We start from the raw sequence: 25,859 nt of genomic DNA on the forward strand, positions 1-25,859 counted from the left end.
TGCATCGAAGCGCAAATGGATCGCGGCCCTATAAGATTACACAGGGGGATAGGATGAGGAAGATGATTTGAAGGGCATAGAAATTAATCAGAAGAACAATCCTGACACGTCATGGGGCGATTCTAGTCGGCACGGAGGGAAAAATGGGACCATTGGCTGTAGTAGACGGACGGCGGGGTAAATCAGATCGACTGGAGTGGATAATCCACGGGTAAATTGGCGTTTTGAAAACTGAGGGATGTGACACTGCCTTCTCATCTAAAGGCTATGACGCTGCATCAGAATCGGTCACTAAACCATGTTAATATTTATTATTTACTTGGTTCCATACTCTACCCCAACCCTGTATATTCATTTCATTAGATCAAACTCCAGATTTGAAAAAACTCCAACGCCAAAGAAACAACAAATGACGCAGCTTCTCTGTATCAATGTTAGCTAAATAATGACTCACAACAATTTGAAATCATTATTTTTCCATACACAGCTCCAAAATTAAAGTAGATAATTTTAGTAAATGTCCTAATTTATGAAGAGAAGTGAAAAACCAATTTGTATATTTACCGATGTATCAAGTTAGGTGTCTACATACACATACGTCCAACTTGCCTGAAATTACAACAGTAGAAACGACTGCTTTAAGTCTTGTTCAGACTAGGCTAGTAGTTTAGTTGAGTTTGAGTGGCGATTAATTTATGGGAAGTTTATGCAGAGTTACTAAGAACTAATACCTAAGAAAGGGACTAATGTTATTAGGAAATGTCGTGCGCGTGTCTGCATCTGCTCAAGAAATTGGTCGAATAGGACAGAAGCAGGTGTTTCAGCTACTGAACTACTAGCCTACCCTGAACAAGGCTTTAAATCGACAACATTGTAAGGAAACCAATAAAATGAAGATTCTACCTGGTGTAATCTGGATGCTTAAAAAAGGTTCCTTCCTATTGAGGAATGTTTTGACAAATGTCGAGCTGTTGTTATGTCAGCGGTGGGTCAGTTAAGCGGTGTATTGCTATGACATTGATGTTCAGACACGTTCAATCAAATTCAAATTTCGAGCAGTGTACTATTTTGCTCTCTTCAGTCTCTTTAAAGGAAAATTCCCAATATTTATCCTGCATTTTCTGTATGAGCTCATAGCATTGATACTCGAAGAAAAAGTTAAAACTTCGATTTTCCTATCCATTAAATCCCCAAAAATCACTGGCACACATGAGAGCACGTGCCGCGACAGTTAAAAAGTTGGTCATGAACCAGCGTTTGCAAAATACGTCAGATCACAACGATTTATGTCGAAAAAACTCTGAACCTTATGGTATCTTTCTCCCCCTCTAGACAACACACCACTTATAATAATGTTTGCTCTCTAGACAGAGAAATGTCAGTCGTTATCCAATAATAGTAGAGGGGTCAGTGTTTTCTCCCCTTATTTCGCTGAGAATGTAATTGAATTATTTTCTGCAGTTTCAGGAAAAATATCGAAATTTCCGTATCCTCTGGAACCTTGCATCTTTCTTGACATTTTCATTTTTCAGTGGTAAAGGTAACATTCTTGAGTTCAAAATGATTACTGACTGAAAAGTGATCTACCTATATTATTCTATTCGTTAATCATTGTAGAGAATATATTTTTTATAGATGCCAATCTTCAAATTTTGAATTTGCATTTCTTGCAATATGGCTCAAGGGTGTTTTCAATAATGTTTTGAATAAGTGATTTTTGGTGAAACGTTTCATTTCGACCAGTTCTACCTTCACTTTCACCTTCTACCTCACCTTGAAATACACCCTGTATAATTACACATTCACTCACCAAGAAGAAATTATTCAGCATCTTCAGATTTATGTAAAATTCTATCAATGTTTTCTCCGTCTCTCTGCTGAGCAATAATTGACTCTACATCTTTTTTAACTTATAACTTTTAGGCCCGTTTGCACCAATCCCCCTTAAAATGAGTACTTAACTGAGCGTAGCTCAAAGTTAATGGACGCTTAATTTTATTGTCAGTTGGACAACTGCGGCTTAACAGAATCTTAAGTAAGAGGCCCTTAAGTTTTTATATCTAGTGATATTTCAGTTTTTTATTTTGGTGCAACTTCATCCTAGTCCAATAAAGCCTTTTCATTGGTTGGCCGGTTGCCGATGATCGTTGTCATTTCATTAAATTAACTTTATTGTCCTGTCAGTCAGTGTCAAGTAAACTATAATATTTTATTATTATCAAAGAGTGACAACTTTTTGTTGCTGAATTAGCATTATTATTGATAATGAAATGAATTGTCAAATAAAAGGTACTTGACGTTATTAGAAAAACCACAGCAGTTCTGCAGCCAGTTTATGAGTTCAACAAATTATTTTAGGTTAGAATCCCGCCCTTAAATACCTAAGTGGTCATTACAGGAGCGCTTAAATTTAAGGCTAGCTTTAGCCATTTAAATGTCACTTAACAGTTGGTGCAACGTAATTGAAGTTAAGGGTTCATTTTAAGGGACACTTAACACTAAGTGCGTTTGGTGCAAACGGGTCTATATAATCCAATTATTGGATTTCAGGATCAACGAATGAACTACTACACTGTTGAGCTTTGTGGAAGTTAGAACATTTACCCATATTTTTTTGGTCCTTCCATGAAGAAGCCTTCATCACTATAGAAAAAATCTCAGTGAAACTAGATGCTGATATTGTGGGAGCCATATTTGTGTCAGCCGCATCCAAAATCGACCCACTGCTCTCCATCAATCAGGATAATTACACGCCGTCGGAGAAATCAATCCAAATATTGACAAAACCTTTTTTTTTTTTCAATAGGCCAACATCCGAAACTGATAATCACAGTACCCCACTTCCCCATCCGAGATGGAGCAATAAATCTTCCATTCAACTGTATTTCGTAGCCAACGGATTATTATGCCTTCTGATAGGTAGAAATTTATTTAATCAGGATCTACAGGCCACTTTGTTAAATTATAGTTCTTGAATATCAGTCGGACACCGACAATTAGTGGATTACTATAAAGTTTTACCCTGCAGGTTCTTAGATGCTCGAGTACGGACCGTTAGAAGGGGACAGATCGCGAGGCAGATCTTATCAAATAATGAATTTATGTTGTTTTAAATGAGATGCAATAACTCAGTAATCTGACAGGCTGTCCAGTGAGAAGGTGAATTTTTCACAGAGCTACAAGTGGTGCTCAAACAAATGGAACAATCCCGATTCCCGGTCAAAATAGTTATTTATGTACCAAGCACGAAAAACTGTCTATTTTAGTCGAGTCTGAAAAGTGCAAGTAGCAAGTAGGGGAGAAAATAAACAGTTTTTTGGGCGGATGCATTACATTCTTCGTCAGACTCACTTTTTGAAAGTAAAAACTCGCCTGTTTGCTGGCCTCGGCTACGTCGCCGTAGTTGCCAATTCCCTCAACCCTGAAAGTGTGTTACTGTTACCACGTTCTTAATTAACCCGACAAAACTAGCGGATGTCGTATAGAATTAATTTGACAACAGTAGATGACAGTTCTAATCACAGGAACTCATCTTTTTATTAAATCGTGAGAGTAGTTGGGGAGCCGACGATGCTGAATCGGGATTTACTCGAGCGTAGTGGAGACCTAGTGGATTTGGAAGATTAGATGGTAGAAAGAAAAAAAGGTTCTATGATGTATGCACTTTCAGTGGTGAGGAAAACTACTGCAGGTCCTCAAAGATGTAAAAAAAATCGTCAGCTTTACATACTCGAGCGTGTCAGATTTTCATACAGTTGGTTACTCTCGGTGTTGCAGACGTGTTGACCGATTAATCTGACACTAATTAGGGGGGGTTTTCTTAATCTGACGGTTTAAAGATGATAACAAGGCATTTTGTTGAAATATCTCCTTTCCTGTACCTCTAATCGTTTCTGTATTCATTATAAAAATTGTAGATGATAAAATTCTATACAACTTTTGTCTGAAGCTATTTTACATACTTCAAACCGTTTTCGAGTTAGAGGGCGATAAGGACGGGGAGCCTAGCCACATATGCGAAAGGCCAAGGTCAACGTAGAAACCCAGTCTAATGTACATTGATCACCATATATCTCAAAAACGTTCAAACGTAGAAAAAATTGCTTCGGACAAAATTTGTAGAAAATGTTATGCTCTACAACTTTTATAATGAATGCGAAAACAATTTGAACTCCAGGAGAGGAGATAATTAAAAAAAACGGTTCTTGTGGCTTTTATGGCCAATTTATCTTGTTTCGGCTTGCTGAAACTGCCAGATTATATTTTTTCCGTTATTCTTGAATCATTAGCTTCAAAATAAGCCCTCCCCAGGGGCGTAGCTACCGCGGTATCAGTGATACGGGGCCCCCAGGCTTTAGGGGCCCCCGAATGTCTGTAAGCAAAAAATTCCTGAAAATATTATCCAAAACCTCTTACAGGTTTACAATAGCATTTTTGAGAATAACTGCTAGGACAACCATTCATTTCAAAATCCCGTTCATTAAACCGAATTGATCAATCAGATAGAACACTTAAAATCTGAAATTCAGAAAATTCGTGCCATCAAAAAACTTTTAGAATTTGTCCTGATAAAATTCAATAGTCTGCATCCAGTTTTCCGGACGTTATTACTGCATGTCTTTTGTTTTTGACCCTTCCGGTTACAACTGCAACCGCTGAAAGGGGTTTTTCAAAATTAAAACTCATAAAAAATTATCTGAGGACTTCTATGGGACAGGAACGGCTTTCAGACCTTGGAACATAAATACATGGAATGGACATTGACGTGCTATGAATGTATTTGTTGTTGTACAAACATTCGATGCTTCTCTGTCTAGCGCGACACTAAGGCAGTGGCGTGAAATAAATAAATTTGTATAACTCCTACCTCTTTGTATGGAAAAATGACGTGACAATGATGTCAGATTCGACTATCTTCATTGTGATTGGCGACACTAAGCAACTATCCCACTCCAGTCTTTGGACAATAACAAATGTTTATTTTCCATTTCTTGTATCTATGTTCCAAGTTTCATGTCATTATTGTCAATAGAGGCAGAGGGGGAAAAACTTAAAAAACTGAAATCATCATCAGCTATGGCTGATTTGATAAATAGATTTGCTGAAATAAAGGCTAGAAAAGTGTATCTATTGTTTGTATTATTTGTTTATAATCTGTTTGTTCATCATTTTATGTTGTTTCCATATTATTTCGCTATTTTCGCATCAAGTATGAGTTAGAACTTTTAATTATAAGTACCTACATATAATTATTTCTATACAAATCGAACATTTTTTGCTACGTTTATTTTTACTTCACCCTTCCTTAGGGCCCCTCAACACTTTTTGATACAGGGCCCCTCTAACGCAAGCTACGCCACTGGCCCTCCCACACATTTCACGCTGAAATAGTCAGTTCAAAAGAATTTATACTTTACAACATGTAATTAACCACATATATCTTAATCTGACACGCTCGAGTATGTATTATACAATTTTTTTTTACTATTTTGACAGGCTGTCCTAGACAATTCCCCATATATACAGGTCTAATTTTTGGTAGAGGTACTCTACAGGGTCGAAGGTTTCCCCCCTTATATTAATCTGACACTCTCGAGTAAATCCCCTCTTGGGTTCCCCAACTAGGGAGGACGTAGTAAGTAGGTAAGGTTTTTGAGGTCGACGAAAAAATTACACTCATCATTCCCTTTTCCGGCAATAAAGGTTAGATACACGACGTTCTTGATTATCTCATCATATCGAAGAAAAATTACATCAAATTAAAAGCCATAATACAGTTCTTTAGCGCTTGGGCGACTATCATCAGAATGGTACGGGTAATTTTCTAGTAGCAACTCTGTGAAGTAGTGTAATTATATTTCATACTTATCCGGCGAAAGACAGCAACACCTTATCTTGCTCTAGCCACTTCTATAGGGGGATTTTAGAACAGGATACGTCTAGATAATTGATGGAATACGTTATGAAAATACCGAAGCGGAAATGGTGCAAAAGAATCAGCATAAATACTCTCTCAAGACCATTTCATTCGAGACAAATTGATTCTGCAGCTTTTTTAGAGTAAGTTTATTTCCTGTTTCTCATTCGCATCTTCATTCCTATAAATTATGATGGATCCGGACAAATTATATTGCAATTCCGCAGTAAACCGTTAAAATTATACTCATCCAAGTATTCGATGTGAAATATCGTATAATACTCGAATTAAGGGCTAATCCATCAGACACAATCATCAAACACACTTTGTCTGAATGAATTTTTTCCTGCGATAAATTAATATAAAAATATGAGAAACCCCGAACAGAACCTTGTGGTACTCCATTTTCCACCTTCCCAGGTATCAAAAAACTGAGCTATACCCTCATTCTTCAGCATTCCTATAATATTTTCTCATCATACAGTTGAGAAATGAACTTGTAATGGAATAACTCATATATGAACCCACGCTGATATGTTATGACCCCTTCGTTTTATATCTTCCCTTTATAAACGACACATACAAGTATATAACATATTATGGGAACATGTGGGTTTGACAACTTCCTTCCTAAGTATATTTATATGCAAAATAAATCGAATTGAACTTGTTAAATTGTCCATTTAGGTACACACTCAGTAATAAGTCAGAGATTTATGATTATATCCATTGAATAATGTTTGCGAATAAGGAAGAAGGATTTCAACAGTGAAGGTTGCTTATCAATCGAAAGTTGAATAGAAGATTCAACGATCAGAAGTTGAAAAGAATCAAAATTTTTCACCAAAATGCGAGAAAGATGTGCGACTAAAATGTTCTTTTGTATCTATCTAGAAAAAATACAACTCTAACGTCAATAATTATACTGCCTAAAGGCTCTTTTGAATCTTTTTTTGTTGGAGCTTTCACATTGGATCGGTTAGTATTTATGTTATAATCGAATTGAATATAAGCAACGAGGAGGTAAATTACTACCCATTCCTTAATAAGAGCCATTAAAAATTGTATAATTTGGGAAATAGTTCCAGACCACCTAGATGGTAACTATTGAAGTTTTTTCCTCGAATTAATTAACTTTAACTGAGATCAGAGTTTGAAATTCCATTTCGAAGAACTTCGGAGCAATTTGAATTTTTATTATATTCATTGTTTTGATGATTTCCTGGGTTTGGATCTTTATTGACTGGAAGGAGTGAACTGATATTTTGTCATCAGCCATTTGAAGGGACACTAGGAGAATGCAAATATGCCCGATGTAAACTTTTTTCTGATAAAACAAGAAAGAATCTTTAAATATAACAGGATTGCCAATAATTCTATTCTCTTCGTAACAAGCAATTATCCAGTGGCGCATCCAGAGTCAGCGTTTTGGAGGGTAAGCTTAAGGGGACTGAACTAAACTATTCATAAGATAATGAGCGAAAGCAGGGTGGGGTTATTTATTTTAAGTCACCTTGTTTTAGTGAAGACTTTTTTTTTAGGTAGAGAGGTAATTACCACGAGTACCCCCGTGGAGGCGCCCCAGCACTGAGATCCATGAAATTTCGAAATTTGTTACCAGAAGAGTTGCTCTTTCAGAATATGTACAACTTTTGAATCTAAGATTATTTTTCTGGGAGATAAGCGTGTTGAAGTTGAACTTCTGAAAATTCAGAAAAAATCAGAGGAAACTGAGCTCAACTATCTATAAAATAATGGGCGAAAGTGGGGGATGGGGGGGAAATTCTAACTCAACTAGATTAAGTGAGCAAAACTCTTCTAAGGGGGGGGGGGCAATTACCAGCAGTTTCCCCACTTATAAACAAGGTGTTTAACAAAGATCAGGTCAAAAATCAGGAGTTGGTTCCTTTTTCGAATACATAAACATATCCTGAAGGAACTCCCCTTGAGTTATGGGGTCATGGGGGTCCAAAAACTTCACCAACTTTTTCGTAGATGAAATTGAAAGGGAAAGAGAAAAAGTCATATAGGATTGAATGTGTTTGTGAAATCAACGCGGGTTTGTGAAGATTGAAAGGGCCTTCAATGCATTAATTATCCCCGAAACAGCGAATGCGAATACAACTTCGCCAAACTCCATTTCCAATGGAATAAAAAACGAATTGTTCCATAGGTACATGACCAGGGCTACTGTTAGTAACATAGAAATCAAATGGATTGAATTATTGGACTGCAAAGTAAGTCGGAAATCAATAAACTATAAATTAACGTAATTCTATCTTTCTCCTGCAGGCATGACGTCCCTCTCTGGTATTCAGTTTCAGATTGGACTGCAATTTGACGTGGAACGTTACCATCAAACGGAATGTCACTCCAAAACTCGGTATCAGCCATGCAGAATTGGTTTCATGATGTAAATAGTCATATGCAGGATAATGAGACCGATAATTGGAAACATAATACAAAAGGCACGAAAATTTGAGTTATACGATACTTTACCAACATTTCCACAGCGGTGGAAAAGGCTGGTGTACGTGATATTGTATGCAGGGCTATTTAATTAGTGTTTCACAAATTTAAAAGAGCAATCAATTCGAAACACCGGTTCATGATTTCGTTGCATCTTATCAGAACTTTTTTCTGGCTTCAACTTACTCCATCCCACCCAAATAATTTGTAAGGATATCATATCATGATGGTCAAAATTTCAAATGGCAAAAAAATAAGATATCTATTGAAATGCTGGAAGAATTTTATCTCAGCTGATGTAATTATAATCTAGGAGGACTCAATGAATTCACCTTCTTTCACAACCACAGCCTCATAGCCTGCTTTAAAGTTCAGTTCAACTAGTTAATCAAGTTCTTAAACGAGTGTAATATCTGAGGTTTTTTCAACAAGGCACGAGTGTAATGAAAGCAATCAGGTATGTCTATACCTTTTTTCAGAACAGTGTTCTGGATGATGGGAATATAATGGATCCCAGCGAATTAAAAGCTGCATCATTTCACGGATTATACTTTTACAGTGTGTCACAAATCATTCCGAACAAATTTATGGAGTTGGGAATGATACTGATATCATGCTATTCTTATTTAAGTTCTCATTACTCCATTTTCGAAAACCCTCAAGGACATTCTGTATGCATTCACAACATTTATACTCCATTCACTTTTATTTTAGCACTCGGTTCGTCATGAAATAATTTTCTCATGTTTTTGTAACTAGAACGGAGTAAGGTTGGCACTCATGAAATGTCGTTAATGTCATAAAGCCGTTGCCACAACTAATATTTCAGTTAATATTACAAAAATACCGAAAGTGATTGAAAAAAAGAGAAGACAGGGTTTCAGGAAGTGCTATTTAGAATTCAGGTCTGCTCATTCAAATGGTACGAGTAGGTAACCCTTGATATTCTAATATCTACAATAAATCAGACAGTAGCGAACATATATTATTCAATGTAACTAAGTGAATTTATATAATGTTTCATCTGAATACAAACGACTTATTTTTTAGCTGAATGTTTCCACAATCAGAAAGATTGAGAATGAAGAGGATGACAAAGAATTTCCTTTTATTTGGACACCTAAAGTGGTGGCATTTGAGAATTTTATTTTAGGGTGAACGAATGCGAAAAATTACTACAGGATTTTCGATTAATGTCATCGTAGAATAAGTTCCAGAAAATTAGTTTTTCCATTTTTCATTTGACTTGTCCTATATATTATTATAAATGTCTTATGGGATCAATAAATATGAACTTTATATTATTATATCAAAGTATTAAAAATAAACAGCAAAGCAAGTTCCACTTGCATTGAACTTCCTTCAATTATTTCGACTCAAATTGAAGCAAGATGATTTCTGTTGAAGAATTTAACAGTCTTGTAATTATCCGTTAATTCCTTCTAGCGATACCCATTCCCAAGTACTGCATTATTGCATTTCATCTCGGGAGTTGATTTTTTTTTTTAATCTACAATTGATGTAACGTCTTCAACCTTTAACCAAATGAGATAATCAACATGAATTCTCCTCAAGTTATTACATTTTATGTTTATAGTTCAATTTTCTTCCATAGCAAATAAATAAATATATTTAAAAACTGATCTCTTTTATTTTCTATACAAATAACCAGATTTGGTATACCTTCAATCAGTCAATCAATGTTCGTCACACATAATTGTCGACTTCATCATCTTTGAAGTGATTCGACATTGTGATAAAATACGTAATTACTGAGACTTTTACTTAGAACAGACAATATAGCGCTGATTTAAAACCCAAAAATGTTTTGACAAGTGACAAGCGTCATAACGTCACATTTTCTTACTATACAGAGTGGGTTGTGTCAAATTTCCATGGCCAAGCGAGTGCTAAAATAAAAGTGAATGGAGTATAATATGTATCGAAGCAAATAAAGATTATTTATATATTTATACATAATTTACAATTTTTCCCATCCATTTCAACATTCATGACTTTCATAATCTTTCTACATCTCGATTATACCTTTTACTTAGATACTCGTGTTCATAACTTACACATCAATCAATTTACCGTAATTATTATGAGTACCGCTTTTCCTAGCGTACAACAATTTGCCTAAACGTTTCTTCTTTAAAGCCATCAATCAGAACGACCATCAATAATGAAAGGAATCTGTGTCTTTATCAAATGGCTAATAATTACCGACCTGCCTGTATGACTTCGACATAATTTGTAGGATCTGATTGATTTAATATGAAATTGTTGTTCGTTGATTCCTTATTTCGATAAATTACACGTCCAAGATAATTAAAGCGATATTGATATGTGTTGAAACTGGAAGTATTTGAAGATGTTTTTGAACATGAGCAATTTTGCTATGTGATGAAAAACTTTCGGGAATCAAAGCATTTTTACTGTAGTTTCTTCGAACTAGACCAAGTAAGCATGTTGAGGAATAATCATTAAAACTATGAACAGTCAATATAGCTACGTAGTATTTGTACTCCTAAAGTGAAGACTTTCGTTGGATGAGGACCTGTTATGGACCTGTAAAATTAGATAAGACACCGTTTAAGATCAACTTGACCACCTTTACAACAACCGTTAGAAAATTGCGGTATCATACGAATGAATTCAGTTCTTCATCAGTAGATTTTACGAAAAAACTGAAATCGTAAATAACATCTTCATTGCTAACCCTTAAGCTTGTTCGTTAGTACACTTATCATCAATAATGTATGAATGAAGTGATGATAAAAACATTTATTCCCATTCAAAGAATTCACAAGTTTTTTGCTAACTTGGTAGTGGATTTCAATTACTTGCAACATCAATGATTGGGCCTGTCTTTCGACAACTTCATCAAACTGACAGCTCTCTACTTATCCTCATAACAACGTATATACCTACCAACATTTCAAGTTCTCAGTTTTTTCCTCAACAGTTTTTTCTTGAGTTTGTGATCAAAACATCATGTTTGCGAAGTTGCTCTGTATCTGAAAAAGCTAGGAACTTGTGTGTACAAGAGTACTCAAAATTCTCAGAGAGTTGTCGTTCAAAGTACGATTAAGATATCGATATTCATCACTTGGCACAGGTCAAGTTTCTGGACTTGAAAAATTCAGAGATAGCCGAAATAACGGTAGCAGTTTTTCGAAACTTCTTCATCTGATTATAAAAGTGTGCTATGCTGAGCCTTCGTCATTGGCATTCGCTCAATTCTAGGAGATTATTTGCTCATTTCACGCTCCATTGCTTTTTTGTATCGGAGCGTTCATAGACAAAACGTAATCTAGTCGTCTGACACAGAAAGACAGTTTTTTCCAGTTCATTCATTGATGAGACTCTTGTGGAACCGATAGTACAAAAAGTGCCCATTCGTTTCACGATGTCAAAGAGATAATTGTTAAAGATGCACGGTCTATTGAGCATTCTGCCACGAGGCCGTTCTTATGGTATGATAGTCTGGAGTAATATACAGTTGTAATGCAAAATTGGGTTTCAGAGTTATACTTTGACACTTTGAAGATGATAAAAATGCGTTTTTTTCGAATATTCCCCATCCTGTACCTCTAATAGTTTTTGTATTCATCATGAAAGTTGTAGATAATAAAATTCTACAAAACTTTTGTCTGAAGCAGTTTTACATACTCTTAACCGTTCTCGAGTCAGTGGGCGATAAGGGCGGGGAGCTTAGCCACACATGCGAAAGGGCAAGGTCAATGTAGAATCCCAGACTAATTTACATTCATCCAATTGTCAAAATGACAAGGTATTTCAACGATAACAATTTCGAAATTAGTCTGTGACTGAACCTTAGAATGTACTATTTTCCAACGAGTATGAATTTTCGCTTCAGCATGTATCGCTAAACACCTCGCATTTATCGTCATATATCTCAAAAACGTTTGAACGCAGAAAAGATTGCTTAGGACAAAATTTGTAGGAAATGTTATGCTCTACAACTTTCATAATGAATGCGAGAAAAATTTGGAGCCCAGGGGAGGATATAATTCGAAAAAACTGATTTTTGTGACCTTTATGGCCAATTTTTATTGTTTCGGCTTGATAAAACTGTCGGATTATATTTTTTCCGTTATTCTTGAATCATTAGCTTCAAAATAAGAAAAAACGCCCCCGCACTCGAAAATGTACACGTGGCGTTTTTTTTTGCAACTTTGGCGCCCTCCCACACATTTTGGACACTCTTTAAATTGTCAGATTAAGGGAATATATACTGTTCAGCATCTAATTAACCACATATATCTTAATCTGACACTCTGGAGTATGTACAATGATCGTTTTTTTTTTTACTATTCTGACAGGCTGTCCTAGACAATTCCCGCTATATACAGGTCTAATTTTTGGTAGAGGTACTCTACAGGGTCCAAGGTATGTTCCCTTATATTAATCCCGAATTTCCCTCTTCGGCTCCCCAACTATAATGCAAGTTTCAATCTTATCCTATCATGTTGATTATATTGATCAAAATCTTATTCATATACATTATTTTTAAGGACTTTTCGCTTTTTCAATTCTAGCTATGCTAGCTACGGCTAGATTTTCAGTTAACGGAGGTGCAGGCAGATCGATAAATGTCTAGATACAGTTAATGAATAAATAATGCGAAATGTTTGGAAAACGACCAGTTCGCCGACAAGACCGGTATAAGGCTAAATTATTTGACAGGTATCGGTGAAAAATAGAATGCCGCGTACGAGAAAGAATTGATCTGAACCAGCTCCTCAAACGACAAGCGTCCATAAATTTTTGAACTCAGCTCACACCGAGAAAGAATGTAGAACGCTAGAAACAATACTGCGAATTGTAGATCTGCAAGGAACTCACCTTTAGTGATATCGACTAAATTCAAATTTTATGTACATATTGCTGAAAGCTTATCGAATTATGACACTCATCAAATGCACGAAACTACAGGCTTCAGTATAGTTGCCAGTTTCACATATTACTTCTTTCAATTTCAAAGGTTATTACTGAAAACAATAAATCAAACTCATGTCATTTCATAAGTTTTTCCATCACCGAGACCCACAGTTTTATTGCGAATGGGTTATTGCCCCCCCAAGCTTTTATGGCTATTACTTTTTTATCCCCTTTAATCGACATCGTATAACTTAGTTTTATTCTGTACGTTTATATCGACATTTATAGCGTAACATCTTCGATGAATAACGTTCATGGCCATGATGATATTATATCAAATTATGTGTAGATCCTTCCATGTGGAACCTTATGAATTAAAAAAATCTGTGACTGATCGAATAAAATATGTCTGAATGAAAGAGCGAAATCAATAATTTCTTAACGAGATATTTTGGATTGAAGTAATAAAGAGAAATAGTTGATTTTTATTCAAATCTACCTTAGATATAAAATCGATCGAAAAAAAAACAACAACAAGAAAGTACTTGTAAATTTTTTTATCAACCTTTTTTTAATTATCAGTCCGAATGAAACATATTCCTTCACCCACTGTATTTTTATACGTGGAATAAAATTTTGAATCAACAAGGCCCGCAATAACGCGATGGCACCCAGCACTAAACCCCTGTCAAATTACTAATTGACTGTTGGAGTGACTGTTGAAAACAAAGCTGAAAGGAACTTTGTATCTTTGATGTTGTATCGTATTTCAGTTTTACGTGATTACTTGTGCGTATGCGTATCTATCCGGTTGATGCGTTTAATATACTGTAAACAATGACCTTTTACACAAATATTTATTGAGGGGGGACAAAAATTACCTGAGAAGGCAGGGGTAGAATTATTTGATGTGAAATCGTTAATATGAGGTTGATGAATAAACTTTTTAATTTTTTTCCATTTCGTCTCATTTTTCACTTATTATTACATATTTTAATTCATTAACAATTTTTATACAACCTCTAGGCACCAATAAATGGTAAAGGACATTTTTACAAATTCTATAGGTACCTATAAGTGTAGAATAATTAATCGAGAAAACATATATTGAAAGTGAAATACTTATAATTATAAATAGTTTTGGGAAAATTACAAAATCCTCCAATTGATACATTGAAAATAATTTATTATCCATAATCAAAAACGAATATTTTTTTGATCTCCTTGTTCATTCAATTAAAGTATTGAATGTTTAAATTATAATTACATATCATAATGCATATTTATCAATATTTGAAGTATAAAAACGACAAATTTTTTCTAAAATAGAAAATTCAAAAACGTCCTTGAAAACAACAACAACAAAGTGAGTAGAAACAATTCATCAACTAAAAATTTGTCACTTTTTATAGCATATATCAATTTAATATTTTGCAACCTCAGATATAGTTCTTTTTTATTCAGTGAACCTCTTATTGAAAGGGTACAAATACCTCAAAAAAGTCATTTAATTAACACCTCAAAATGGGTTGAATTGAGTCAAAAATCAATTTCAGAATTTTTGGGGGAAGACGATCATGATAAAATTATATCAAACACACTTACCTCGTCATCATATATTTTGCCACCAGTACCCAAGAAAATCACTGTGTATCAGCCGAGGAAAACCTTGAATTCAGAAGAAAAACAGCACTCACGAGATTTTTCTGAGTACAGCTCGCGCTCGTATTTTTCGCGCCAGTCGTTCACCTGCCCTGGCAATGTTCACTACACAATGTTCGAAACGTGAATGTCTAAATTCACCGGCGAAGCTCCTCGGGGTCCCTAATGCAGCTCTGAGAATCCGCTTCACACACACTGACACACTCTCAGGGCTGTATTCGATGGAATTCCTCTGCATGAAGGGTGGAAAGATCCCCAAAAAGTTAAATATAATGTATTTGGCAAGAGGTCAATTCGAGGTCAAAATATATAACACTCAGCACATAAAAAATAAATGAAAATACAATTTAGAAGTGCTATAAATGTTGAAAAAAAACTCCAGCAAACCTCAAGTTATCTTTATCCGAAACAGAGCATAAGGGGTGAATTTTCATACTTCTTTTAATCCTTATTTTTCATTCTTATTTGAATCTTTTATGATCCTTGATGATGATGGCAAGTTCAGCATGGTTCGACTCAATAATATCCAGAAATTTGTTTACTATGTTGAAACAATCCTTCAAGCGTTTTTTTTTTCAAAATAACTGATTTTAACTTCAAGTTGAAATGATACCAGATAGGTACAATAAATTCCGCACAAATGTCATTGACTAAAGTATTAGCGTTTCTACCTATCACAATTTTCACAATCTCAATTATCAGACATCTCTTTGCGCAATGTTATATAAGAAATAAATGAGTAAACGAATAAATTTTAACGCTCTTTGATATTTTCAAATAATTTCACTATACTTACACAGAACCAAGCGTTTTACTGGCCAATATTAGAAATTCTACATTTTTGTGACAAATCAATCATAGAATATCTACCTCGAAAATTGCTCAAAATAATCCAATATTTATATTATATTTCGAAAAATTCATTCCACTTTTCCCACACAAATTTATTTATATTTATATGTTTCAAGATACGCTTTTCTATAACTTCAAGAATTTTAACTACCTGAAACATCAACATTTTGAGAAATTATTCCTTGAATCCTGATGTCTCCTGTGGGAGCAAACAAAATAATATGTTGAAAAAATCCATATTTTCAATACACAATAAAACTAAGGAAACATGTGTCATTGTTGAGAATGAAATGGGGTATTTTCCTAAAACTCAAAAAAAGAATTAAAAATTATTTTTGGAAACCATTTTCCATTGGTTAGTCACCACATAAAAGGTTCCACTCAAAATTCAGTAGGAAAAAAAATATAGCCTTTGAAAAAAAATTTGTGAGAGCTTGTGACGTAGAATGCCTTTACTAGAGTCTAGTAATTTTTGTGAATTCGACAACATCGGAACTGATCAAGAGGATATTATATAGAACTTGGAACATAAATGCATTTATGTATTTATGTTCCAAGATACAGAATTATATCTTCCTGAAACCGATGACAGTTTCTGACATTGATTTAAACGTTCTTGTCAGATTGTTATAACTTGTGGAAATGGAGTCGAATTTTTCAAAAGCAAGCAGTGAAAATTTACTTTTTCATATTGATGACTTTAGGAACCTATAAAATATATCAGCCTTCTTTCATCAACAATAACAGCCCAAGGAAGATCGAATATTAACTGACAATAAACAACCATAGACTCAATAATATAACGTGCGTTCAAAAAAATTCGTCGTCAAGTAGGCTATGGAATTTTGAACGTCGATATTTCGTGTCTAAACGTAATTCTTAGCTCGTGCTTTACTATTTTCCAGGTGAACTGTCATTTTAGCATTTTGGGTTGTTGTTGAATTAAAATTATCAGCAAATTATAAAGATGATTTTTACGGACGTGTGAAAGACTTTTACTATTGAATTCTACTTCAAAATTGGAAAGAAAATTGAAGGAAAATGGAAATATTCTGTTCCGGCGACTTCATTGAAGCCTATGTTGCTGTAGATTATGAAGAATGAATTTTTCCATTGTACTGTTTTGCGATGTGTTGACGAAACAGGTATGTTAAAACGAAAAAGGAAGTGGTATACCAAAAAAGAAAACTCTAGAGTTCAGTAATAACGAAAACATGGTGACAGAAGCTCGACAAACCTCTCTTCAGATTTTATCTCAAGTGGATGGAGTATCCGTTGGCATATGCCACCCGATTTTGAAAAAAAGATATCCATTTGTTTCCATGACATGTTATCAGAAAACTGAAAAGGTTGTGATTACCTAACCTTGTAGCATCCGAGAAAAATTGATGAATGAACTGATGCATACTGACAGTATGCATCAGTCAAAGGCAAAATGTGGACCTACTTTCTTTTATGGAACAATAGCAGAACGTTATGAAGGAGAAAGCATCATGCCTTTTTATAGCTGAATTGAATTTTAATAAATTGTCCAATTGCTGTTTTCATGTAATTCAGTTCTTTTAGTTTAGTTTAGTTCAGTAATGACTGAATCAATTCAATATTTATAGAGAATTAATAAACATTTTATTGAGAATCTTACTGTGATTTATTCATATGACTGAAGTAACTAGAACCTTCTTACAAAAAACATACTACCACGATCAATTCAAGATTCATGTCTCTTACGTATGAAAATAGTGGACGGTTAAAATTTTTACGAAGAACTTTTCTAACCGCCTCAGATTGTTTGGATTCTTGTCATCTTACTCAATGAAAGAAATGCTTTTCGAAAGTTGGGTGAAATTTACAGGTAACCTTTTCTGAAAAGTGCCTTTCCGTACAAAATTACGATATATAGGTTAATGTCATCATTGTTTACATTTTGGGAAGATGAAGTAATTCAAGGAAAGACATACGTTCAGCCACCGAACATCAGCCTTCAAAATTTCATAGCCTACTTGACGACGAATTTTTTTGAACGCACGTTATTATCAAGTCTATGGAGATCAGAAAACATTGATGAGAGTCATTGATGGCAATACACAACCATAGACGCAATAATATATGGAGATCAGAAAATTTGATGAGAAACATTGATAAGTGTTCCAACGATGCCGGATTGTAAAAGTGACGTAGAATGTTTCTGGGAGAATGCCTCCGCGATGTGAATTTCCGTAATTAAAAATAGGCAAAATACAACTGTTAAAATAGAAAAAAAATACTTTTCCATATATTTCTGATATGAGGATTTCGTTGATATATATTTTGAAATTTAGGAAAATACCCCATTGTCCGAAAATCAGCTCGTGGGAATTCTCAGATTGTTCAGAGGTCAGCAAACTTTTATAGTTCAAAAACATATGAGATTTACATCGTTAATTGGGTCTACACTCATAATAAAAAAATTGTCGTTAATTCAGGAGAAAACTCAAAAATCTTACAAATGAGAATAGATTTTGTGAAATATAAATACGAATATTGTGATGATCAAATCATCCTTGGTACCTTTTTTTTCTGTAACAAAAAGTTAAAGGGTTGCCAAGTGAAAAACTCAACCACTCTTCATCCCTTGTAGAAGGTGTATGACAAATTCCTCTTTTATATATGAAAATTTGCCTGATTTGAAAGAAAAATTGATGTTCGAGCATTTTTCCACAAAAAATTTGTATAAGATTCAGTTCACTATGAGTATTCAGTTGGGCAATAAGTTCACTTTGTGTGAGAGATTACCGATCTTTCTGGAAAAAAATTACTCGTTGACAAATATTAATCGGTTAATTTGTACTAATAGGGAATACTCCTTCCGACGAAAATGATGTATTTTTTATGAAATATCTTTAAAACGTCACATTTTGAAATAACCATTTCAACCGTTTCCCAAAAAAATTATTTTAAGCACTGAAAATTGAAAATCAAAATGGGTATTTAAAGTTTAAAGCGTTTTGTGAGAATTGCACAAGTGGCAACATCGACTGAAATATGCCTTTATAATAAAGGACAACAAATGCATTATCTTGATGAGATAGACAAAGATGGCTGTCTATGAAGTCTGCGACGAACGAGGAAGGTCGTAAAATTTTATGGGATTTTTATGGCCGGTTGCAGTTGAAGCTCGCCAGTAAGTACGCGCCTGTAGATCAACAGCTGTTATTTTATAAACGAGCTGATCGGACATTGTTCTTTTTATTTTCTAGTAGGCACTGTTGCCAAATCGTAAACTCGGAACCAAGCGATTTAAATTTTAAAACCCCATATTTGGAGTATGATTTTGAATAGTTCTGAGGTGAATTTGAAAAAGTCATGAATGAAACTCATAATTATTCAGTTTAAACTTGCATATGCAGTAATAACCCCATTATGAGTTTGATGAAGAAGTGTATTGAAGAATCCCCTAAAAGCCACCCCTGCCCCTCTCGTGTCGATATTTATACAGCATGCGATCTCTCACCGTTCGGCTCTGGCTCACGTGATTCCGTCTCTATCATTCCGATCAGCCCATCTTCGTTGGCATCTCCAGCAGAAGAATCGCACGCTCCTCCAAGACACCGGAAGAACGAAGAAAACGAAGATCCTTACGGCCAGAACCGTCGAGGAACGTGGTACTAATTAGAAGTCTCGTTTGCAATTAATTTTTTGAGGTCGTTTTTCCTAACGCCCGATACAAATTGAGCATAAATTGGCCATGAGGTGTAATCCTCTACCGATTGGCGAAGATAGGGATCCTGAATTATCTTCCATCTCGGTTTTAACGAGTCATTCTCTGGAGTGGTTGCGGTGTAAAAATAGATTATAACAATCCAGATTAAACCTTGGTCAATTGATCATCATTATTCACTGGCCAATAATGATGTTTGCAATTGCAACGTAGACATAGTCAATCATGTACCTATACTCCATTCACTTTTAATTTAGCACTCGGTTGACCATGGAAACTTGGCACATTTCACTCTGTATAGTACGAAAATCTGGGGTTATGACGCTTGTCAAAACATTTTTGGGTTTTAAATCAACGCTATGTTGCCCGTTCTACGTTAAAGTTTCTGTTATTACGTATTTTATCACAATGTCGAATCTCTTCGGAAAATATGTGACGAACATAATTGAAGTTTTCACAAACTGATTGAAGGCATACCAAATCCAGTTATTTGCATGGAAAATACAAGAGATCAGTATAATATCATAATATGCACTAGCTTGCGAAGATTTGATGTTCGTTATCTTCTTTGGCTAAAGTTTGAATACGTTACATCAGTTGTAGATTTAAAAAATATTAACCCGGAGATGAAATGCATATGATGCAGTGGTTGGGAATGGGTATCTCTCGAAGGAATTAACAGATAAATACAACAATGTTAAATTCTTCAACAAAAATCATCTCGCATCAATGAAAGTCAAGAGAATTAAAGGAAATTTCAAGTCAAGATGAACTTCACCTTTGAAAAAAAATTCACATGAATAAACAATTAACAGGACAACTGGCTCGTATTTGTGGCTGTTCATCTTAATACATTAATATAATAATAATAATTAGGTATTTATTAGTACCTTAAGACATTTACAATTTATAGGACCAGTCAAATGAAAAATAGAAAAATCAATATTCGGGAACTTATTCTACGATGACATTCATCGAAAATCCTGTAGTAAACTCTTCGCATTAATTCACCCTAACATAAAATTCTCAAATGCCACCACTTTTTTGGGTCTCCCAATAGAAGGAAATTCTTCGTCATCCTCTTCATTTACAATCTTTCTGATTGTGGAAATATTCAGCTGAAATATAAGCCGTTTAGATTCACATGAAACATTCTATAAATTCCCTTACATTGAATATGTTCGCTACCGTCTGACGTATTGTGGATTTAAGAATATCAGGGTATAACTATTTGAATGAGCGGACCTGAATTATAAATAGCACTTCCTGAAACCCTGTCTCTTTTTTCAATCACATTCGGCATTTTCGTAATAAAAATTGATTAGTTGTGACAACGGCGTTATGAAATTAACGACATTTCATTAGTGCCAACCTTACTCCGTTCTAGTTACAGAAACTTGAGAAAATTATTCCATGGCCCACCGACTACTAAAATAAATGTGAATGAAGTATAAACACAATCTGTAACGCAGCTTCCTATAAAATTTCAGATTGAATTTTGATATGACGATGTTCACGCCAAAAGTGTTCATTTTCATTCATATTCTAACCCTACCCCTCCTCCTGATATAAAAGAAATGAAAAATGGTATACTGTATCAGACAAAGTCAAAAACATTACACCCTATTCAAATTTAAATGACATTTTCCTCTCGTTACAGACCTCCTATCGATACCTAGGTTTTCAAGGATATTTCATGAAAAATGTATGTAGTTCATTGGGCATAGCCAACTATATGTCCCGCATTCGGAAACGAAAAATAAAATTATTTTCCAATTGAATAATTGTCAAGACCGAACGGCTGCATCGAGCTCCATAAAATTTTCAGATTTATTACTAAGAGAGTTGCTCCCACTTCATATACTGCTTAGTTTATTTCGCCAAATATCCATTAGAACACCAATCTCTAAGGAGCACTTTTCAGTAGGAATAAATGCTGCAGATGCTGCAGATAAGGGTCATATTCATACTTCTATCAATATTCATTCAATTCTAGTGAAAGCCCTAAGTTATTTCGGATTGACTTGAAAATGTTAAAATCGGCTAAGCATTCGCCGACTTCTTTATAGAACTTTTCGAGCTCTGCAAAATTGTATTTGATCATTTCTCTCTATCTGTACCCAGCGTCTGCCATAAAAGCCTGAAATCGAAGACTTCATTCATTGACGACTTATTTATAAAAAAATCGATATTTTTCGTTTTCTCATACATCTCACATACCTCATGAAGACAATAATATCTTCATGAATTGAAGCCTTTGTCCTATTCTGATTTATAAGCTATATTACTGTAGCTTCATTCAAATTCATCCAGCTGTCTTAGAAATATTAACAAACATCCACACATTCATACAAACTTTTGCTTTTATAATGCTTATAAGAGTATATTTTCTAATCTCATCTCATTTTACTAAATTGCAATTGAGGCAGTTTGTAGTTGAGGCAGTTTTACTCTGGTTGAGGAATCAGGGTAGTTGTAATAACAAAGAATAATTCTGTACAATTTTATTGAAAAAAAAAATTAAGATATATCAGAACATTTTTCGTCAAGTCAGTAATAAAACATGAGAGAATAAAACGAAAACAGCTAAATTTATCGAATGAGTTTTCTTTCTAGCTAAGGACCGGATGCTTCTTCCAAATAAATCTGAAAAATATCACAAGATACCTAGTGGTCATTTTGGGTCCTTACAACTAACTCCCGCAAACTTTCGGCTTAGGCTCGGACATTTTTGAGCATAAAGCACCTGCCAAATCGTGCAAACACTGGTTTTGAACGCTTTGGTCGAATTCGTCGTCTAACATTATCGTAGGTACGAATCTCAACTTCGGTTTCAAATTGTGCGTTCTGTCTCCATACGCTGCCAAGAGATCACCACCTTGTCTTCCTTCAAAACAAGCAGTGAGAGTGTTCCAGTTATAACCATTTTGATTAGCGCACTAAAATGGAGGAAAATTCTGTATTTTTCACGAATTGAACTTGAATTCAACGTAATAATCCTGTCTGGAAACTTTTCAAAAATTTCATGTTCCTGTGAAAGATACTCACATTCTCAATTCCAGAAGGGTCAGATGGATCAGCCAGAGTCATGGCACAGTTCACGAACTTCACATCGTTGTCCTGCCCTTTCTTCTGATTCAGGGCACAGGCCTGATATTTGTTGCCTCTGCACTCGTCAGAACCATGCTGACATCGAAAAATCCAATCTCCGGACACAGCTTTGCTTTGCTAAAACAAATGATCATTGGAATTCAGATTCACGATATACAAGTAATTTGAGTTTCAAACATGATTATTTGAGATTTGAAGATATAGACTCAAAACTATTGAAGACAATAGAGTGAACTCACTAGATTCATTACAAGATGAAAAATTAAACTTTGGTTTGTTATGCAGAGTGAGTAAAAAGTAACGCACAAAAGTCATATCTTATAGTATTTACTTTTTTGTAGAAAAATGCTCCAACAGGTCAATTTTTATTTTAATTTCCTCAATTTTTCATGTATAATTCAGGAGCATTTTTCTACAAACTAGTAACAACCAAAGATATGAGTTTTGTATATTTTCAATCTTTGTTTAGTCAGGCAATACAAAATACATGAAAGCTGTATTATGGATAGCCAAAGAGCATATTTTTCAGTACGCAACAGTCGTTACACCATGCGTGTATTTTGGGTAACCTATCAATAAAAACAGGATGAAATTTGATTCACCTTGAGAAATTATTTAAGCAAAAAAACGAAAGAGCTACTGTTTTTAGCAGTAAAGAAAAGTTATAAAGTAAAAGATACCGATATAGGTACTACATATTTCAAACATATGTCGGACAAGTGTACTAGAATACTAGATACCCATTAGTGTTCTGTGGTGTACTGCTTCTACTCACCACAGATAACATGCTACCTACTCACTTACCGAAGCTTTTCCGTACGGGACCAAATCCACCAGAATCCTACCCTTGAAGTTCTCGTAGTTCGGGAACAATTCGTTAGCTATGAAATTGATACTATCAGGACAAAGGCTCTCGTAATAAACTGATACCTTGGTCAGTGACTGGAAAAGATAATTGAGAATTAATAATTTCCAGATAAGATTTCCAATATCATGGTGGAAGTTTTCTTCATTCGATATCTTCAAGAAATTGGTTATGATTCATTGTTTGTTGTTGTTTCTGTTTGAGTTAAGGAACTGGAAGTTCAATTAATAATACCTCATTATCAGAGCATATTCGTCAACTGTATGAATAATTCGTGTAAACCTACGAATTTATAAATGGCTTGTTTGAGAATGTTAAAATACTGAATATATTTTTTTTAAACTTTTTATGAATATTCTTTTTGATATCTTTTCATGGGAGATATTGAGTCTGCACGTCTTCTTGCAGCGTAAAGTAGATATAGATATATATTCGTTACGGTTGGAAAAATGAAAATAATTCCTTTTTCCTTTTTATTTGAATTCAAAATTCACAGCTCTGGTACTTTAGTAAATGATATTCTACCCATGACTTAAATATGTTGAACATTTTAAGTAAACAGATAATCGTTAATTGAATGGAAATTTTGACTCTATCTTTCTTTATAAAAGAAATAAAATTTATAATACATAATGGCAAAAAAGGGGCCATTCAATATAAAATTATAATTTCATGCACTTGAGCTGAGTAGTGATTTTAATTCTGAGTATATGAGATCGTTTAGGATCAGCGATATAGCAAAAACCAAACGAAAAAATTTAATTATTTTTCAACTATTTCAACGAGCGTCATTATCGTCATGTAGCTTTTTTGATTCGAAAGTATGAATACCAATTTGTCTTGTTTTATCTACAAACTGGAGTAGGTACTCGAGTACCTACTCCAGAATTGATGAATTCTGTTTAACCCATCCAGATATGTATGTATAGATAACTTCACTTAAATATTCATTTAACTGATAAATTCACAATTGATGCCAAATTGATTACGATTTGACTCGTGTATAATTTGTATTGCGAAAAATGCAAGGAGCTTTCGAAGAGAAATAAACTATTGTGAATAAAACAATACCGAAATCACTTATAAATTTTATGCTGGTTTTCGATAAAATCTCATATTTCAATATATTATTATATTTTTATATTTCCTCTCCATTTTTTAATGGAGCGATCAACATTTCAACTTCAAAATTTAAATTTGAATATAAAATCCTAAATTTACTGGACAAAAAGTTTTTCTCTTCACCACATGATAGTTTTCGCGTATAATCATTTGAAATTTTTACAAAAAGCAAACCAAAAACTCCCTTGTTACAAAACTTTCGATTTTATTGAATTTTTGGCAATTTTCCTGAGTGATGTCCTAATTTTCTTCTTTCAGAAAATCTGGCATTACAACATTCGATTGTCCACTAAATTTGATGGAGATTTCTGATGTCAATTCAGCTAAATTGTATTCGTTAATGTTATTTTTAAAGAAGGTAGAAATCATAGTTTGAACTTACTGGCTCGCTACTAGCATATCCTATAAGAATCACTGCGAAAATACCTCGAAAATATTGTTTGCTGAAACCCATGCTGAGAAGTTAGACGTCAGTAGTGTAACATTCGATGTCTACTGTCAATTTTGAATGTTCGTATGAACTGAAATAAACTCGAACAATCTTATCACCAAAATGTGAAGATTAAGTCCGTAATCTTAATACAGCACTCTCTATAATTTCATACGACTCTCCTCATAGGGGGATTAACTCACTATTACCAGCAATAGGTACTTACTTGCGATCTGGTTAAAGTGAAATTACGATTGTGTAAGAATTGGTTGAATGGGATAGTAACAGATTTCCCCAGATCATAAACAAAGCGTTGAATAAATGTATATATGTAACACGCGTATGATGAGGCTATAAACGATATCTGGGTTTTAACCATTTCCAAATGCATCAGAACGTTGCTTGTGGCAGAGGCGTAGAGAATATAGAAAGTCAGGAAAGTGGAGGTTACATTTTGAGGGATTTTTACACTAATGAACCATTGAGATCAAACGCGCGAAAAAGTAATAGGCTTAAGAATAGTGAAGGCAGAATTAAATTGTCAGTTGTCCCGTAACATCTGTTTTTTTTTATTTTCATCTGCCTGTAATGCAACAGCTTACTACGCCACTGGGGTCCGCTGCTGAAAGAGGAAATCCTTGAGTGAATAAACAGGTACCTATCAACAAGAGACTGAAACCAACAATTACTTATTTCCGATTTTGAAATGGAAATTTTTTATCCGGCGAATAGAAGTACAAAGAATGTGTGGTAATGCTAACTTTGACTAGAGTCTAATGGCTCAAGTCACTCAAATATGAATCTAAAAAAAGTTCCTCAAATATGA

At 34.4% G+C, this 25,859-nt stretch overlaps 2 protein-coding genes across 3 annotated transcripts in view; both read right to left on the reverse strand.

Moving 5' to 3' along the window:
- LOC123317248 overlaps positions 1 to 15,120 on the reverse strand; it is a 61,890-nt gene extending 46,770 nt beyond the window's left edge. The window contains exon 1 of the mRNA XM_044903681.1: positions 14,900 to 15,120. Within this exon, the coding sequence (XP_044759616.1) occupies positions 14,900 to 14,910 (11 nt within the window). The 5' untranslated portion in view covers positions 14,911 to 15,120. The remainder of the gene's footprint in view (positions 1 to 14,899) is intronic.
- A 6,874-nt stretch (positions 15,121 to 21,994) lies between these two features.
- On the reverse strand, positions 21,995 to 25,403 carry LOC123316288 (GILT-like protein 1). 2 transcript variants are annotated; one of them, XM_044902280.1, is made up of 5 exons: positions 25,260 to 25,403; positions 24,986 to 25,124; positions 23,421 to 23,558; positions 22,554 to 22,733; positions 21,995 to 22,444 (listed from the first exon to the last, which is right to left on the reverse strand). In XM_044902280.1, the coding sequence occupies exons 2-5, from the start codon at positions 25,055 to 25,057 to the stop codon at positions 22,199 to 22,201; spliced, it is 636 nt and encodes a 211-aa protein (XP_044758215.1). In that variant the 5' UTR covers positions 25,058 to 25,124; positions 25,260 to 25,403; the 3' UTR covers positions 21,995 to 22,198. The 2 variants fall into 2 exon arrangements, with proteins under 2 accessions (XP_044758215.1, XP_044758214.1); XM_044902279.1 differs by having other exon boundaries at positions 24,986 to 25,383.
- Positions 25,404 to 25,859: the final 456 nt, after the last annotated feature.

This window comes from Coccinella septempunctata, chromosome 7, assembly GCF_907165205.1.
Source record: "Coccinella septempunctata chromosome 7, icCocSept1.1, whole genome shotgun sequence".
Taxonomy (NCBI): domain Eukaryota; kingdom Metazoa; phylum Arthropoda; class Insecta; order Coleoptera; family Coccinellidae; genus Coccinella; species Coccinella septempunctata.

Coding starts and splice junctions, on each gene's coding strand:
- LOC123316288 (XM_044902280.1), bottom strand. CDS start 25,057: ATGGGTTTCAGCAAACAATATTTTCGAGGTATTTTCGCAGTGATTCTT. Junction 22,734..23,420: donor TCCCGTACGGAAAAGCTTCG/GTAAGTGAGTAG, acceptor CATTTGTTTTAG/CAAAGCAAAGCTGTGTCCGG. Junction 22,445..22,553: donor ACCCTTCTGGAATTGAGAAT/GTGAGTATCTTT, acceptor CCTCCATTTTAG/TGCGCTAATCAAAATGGTTA.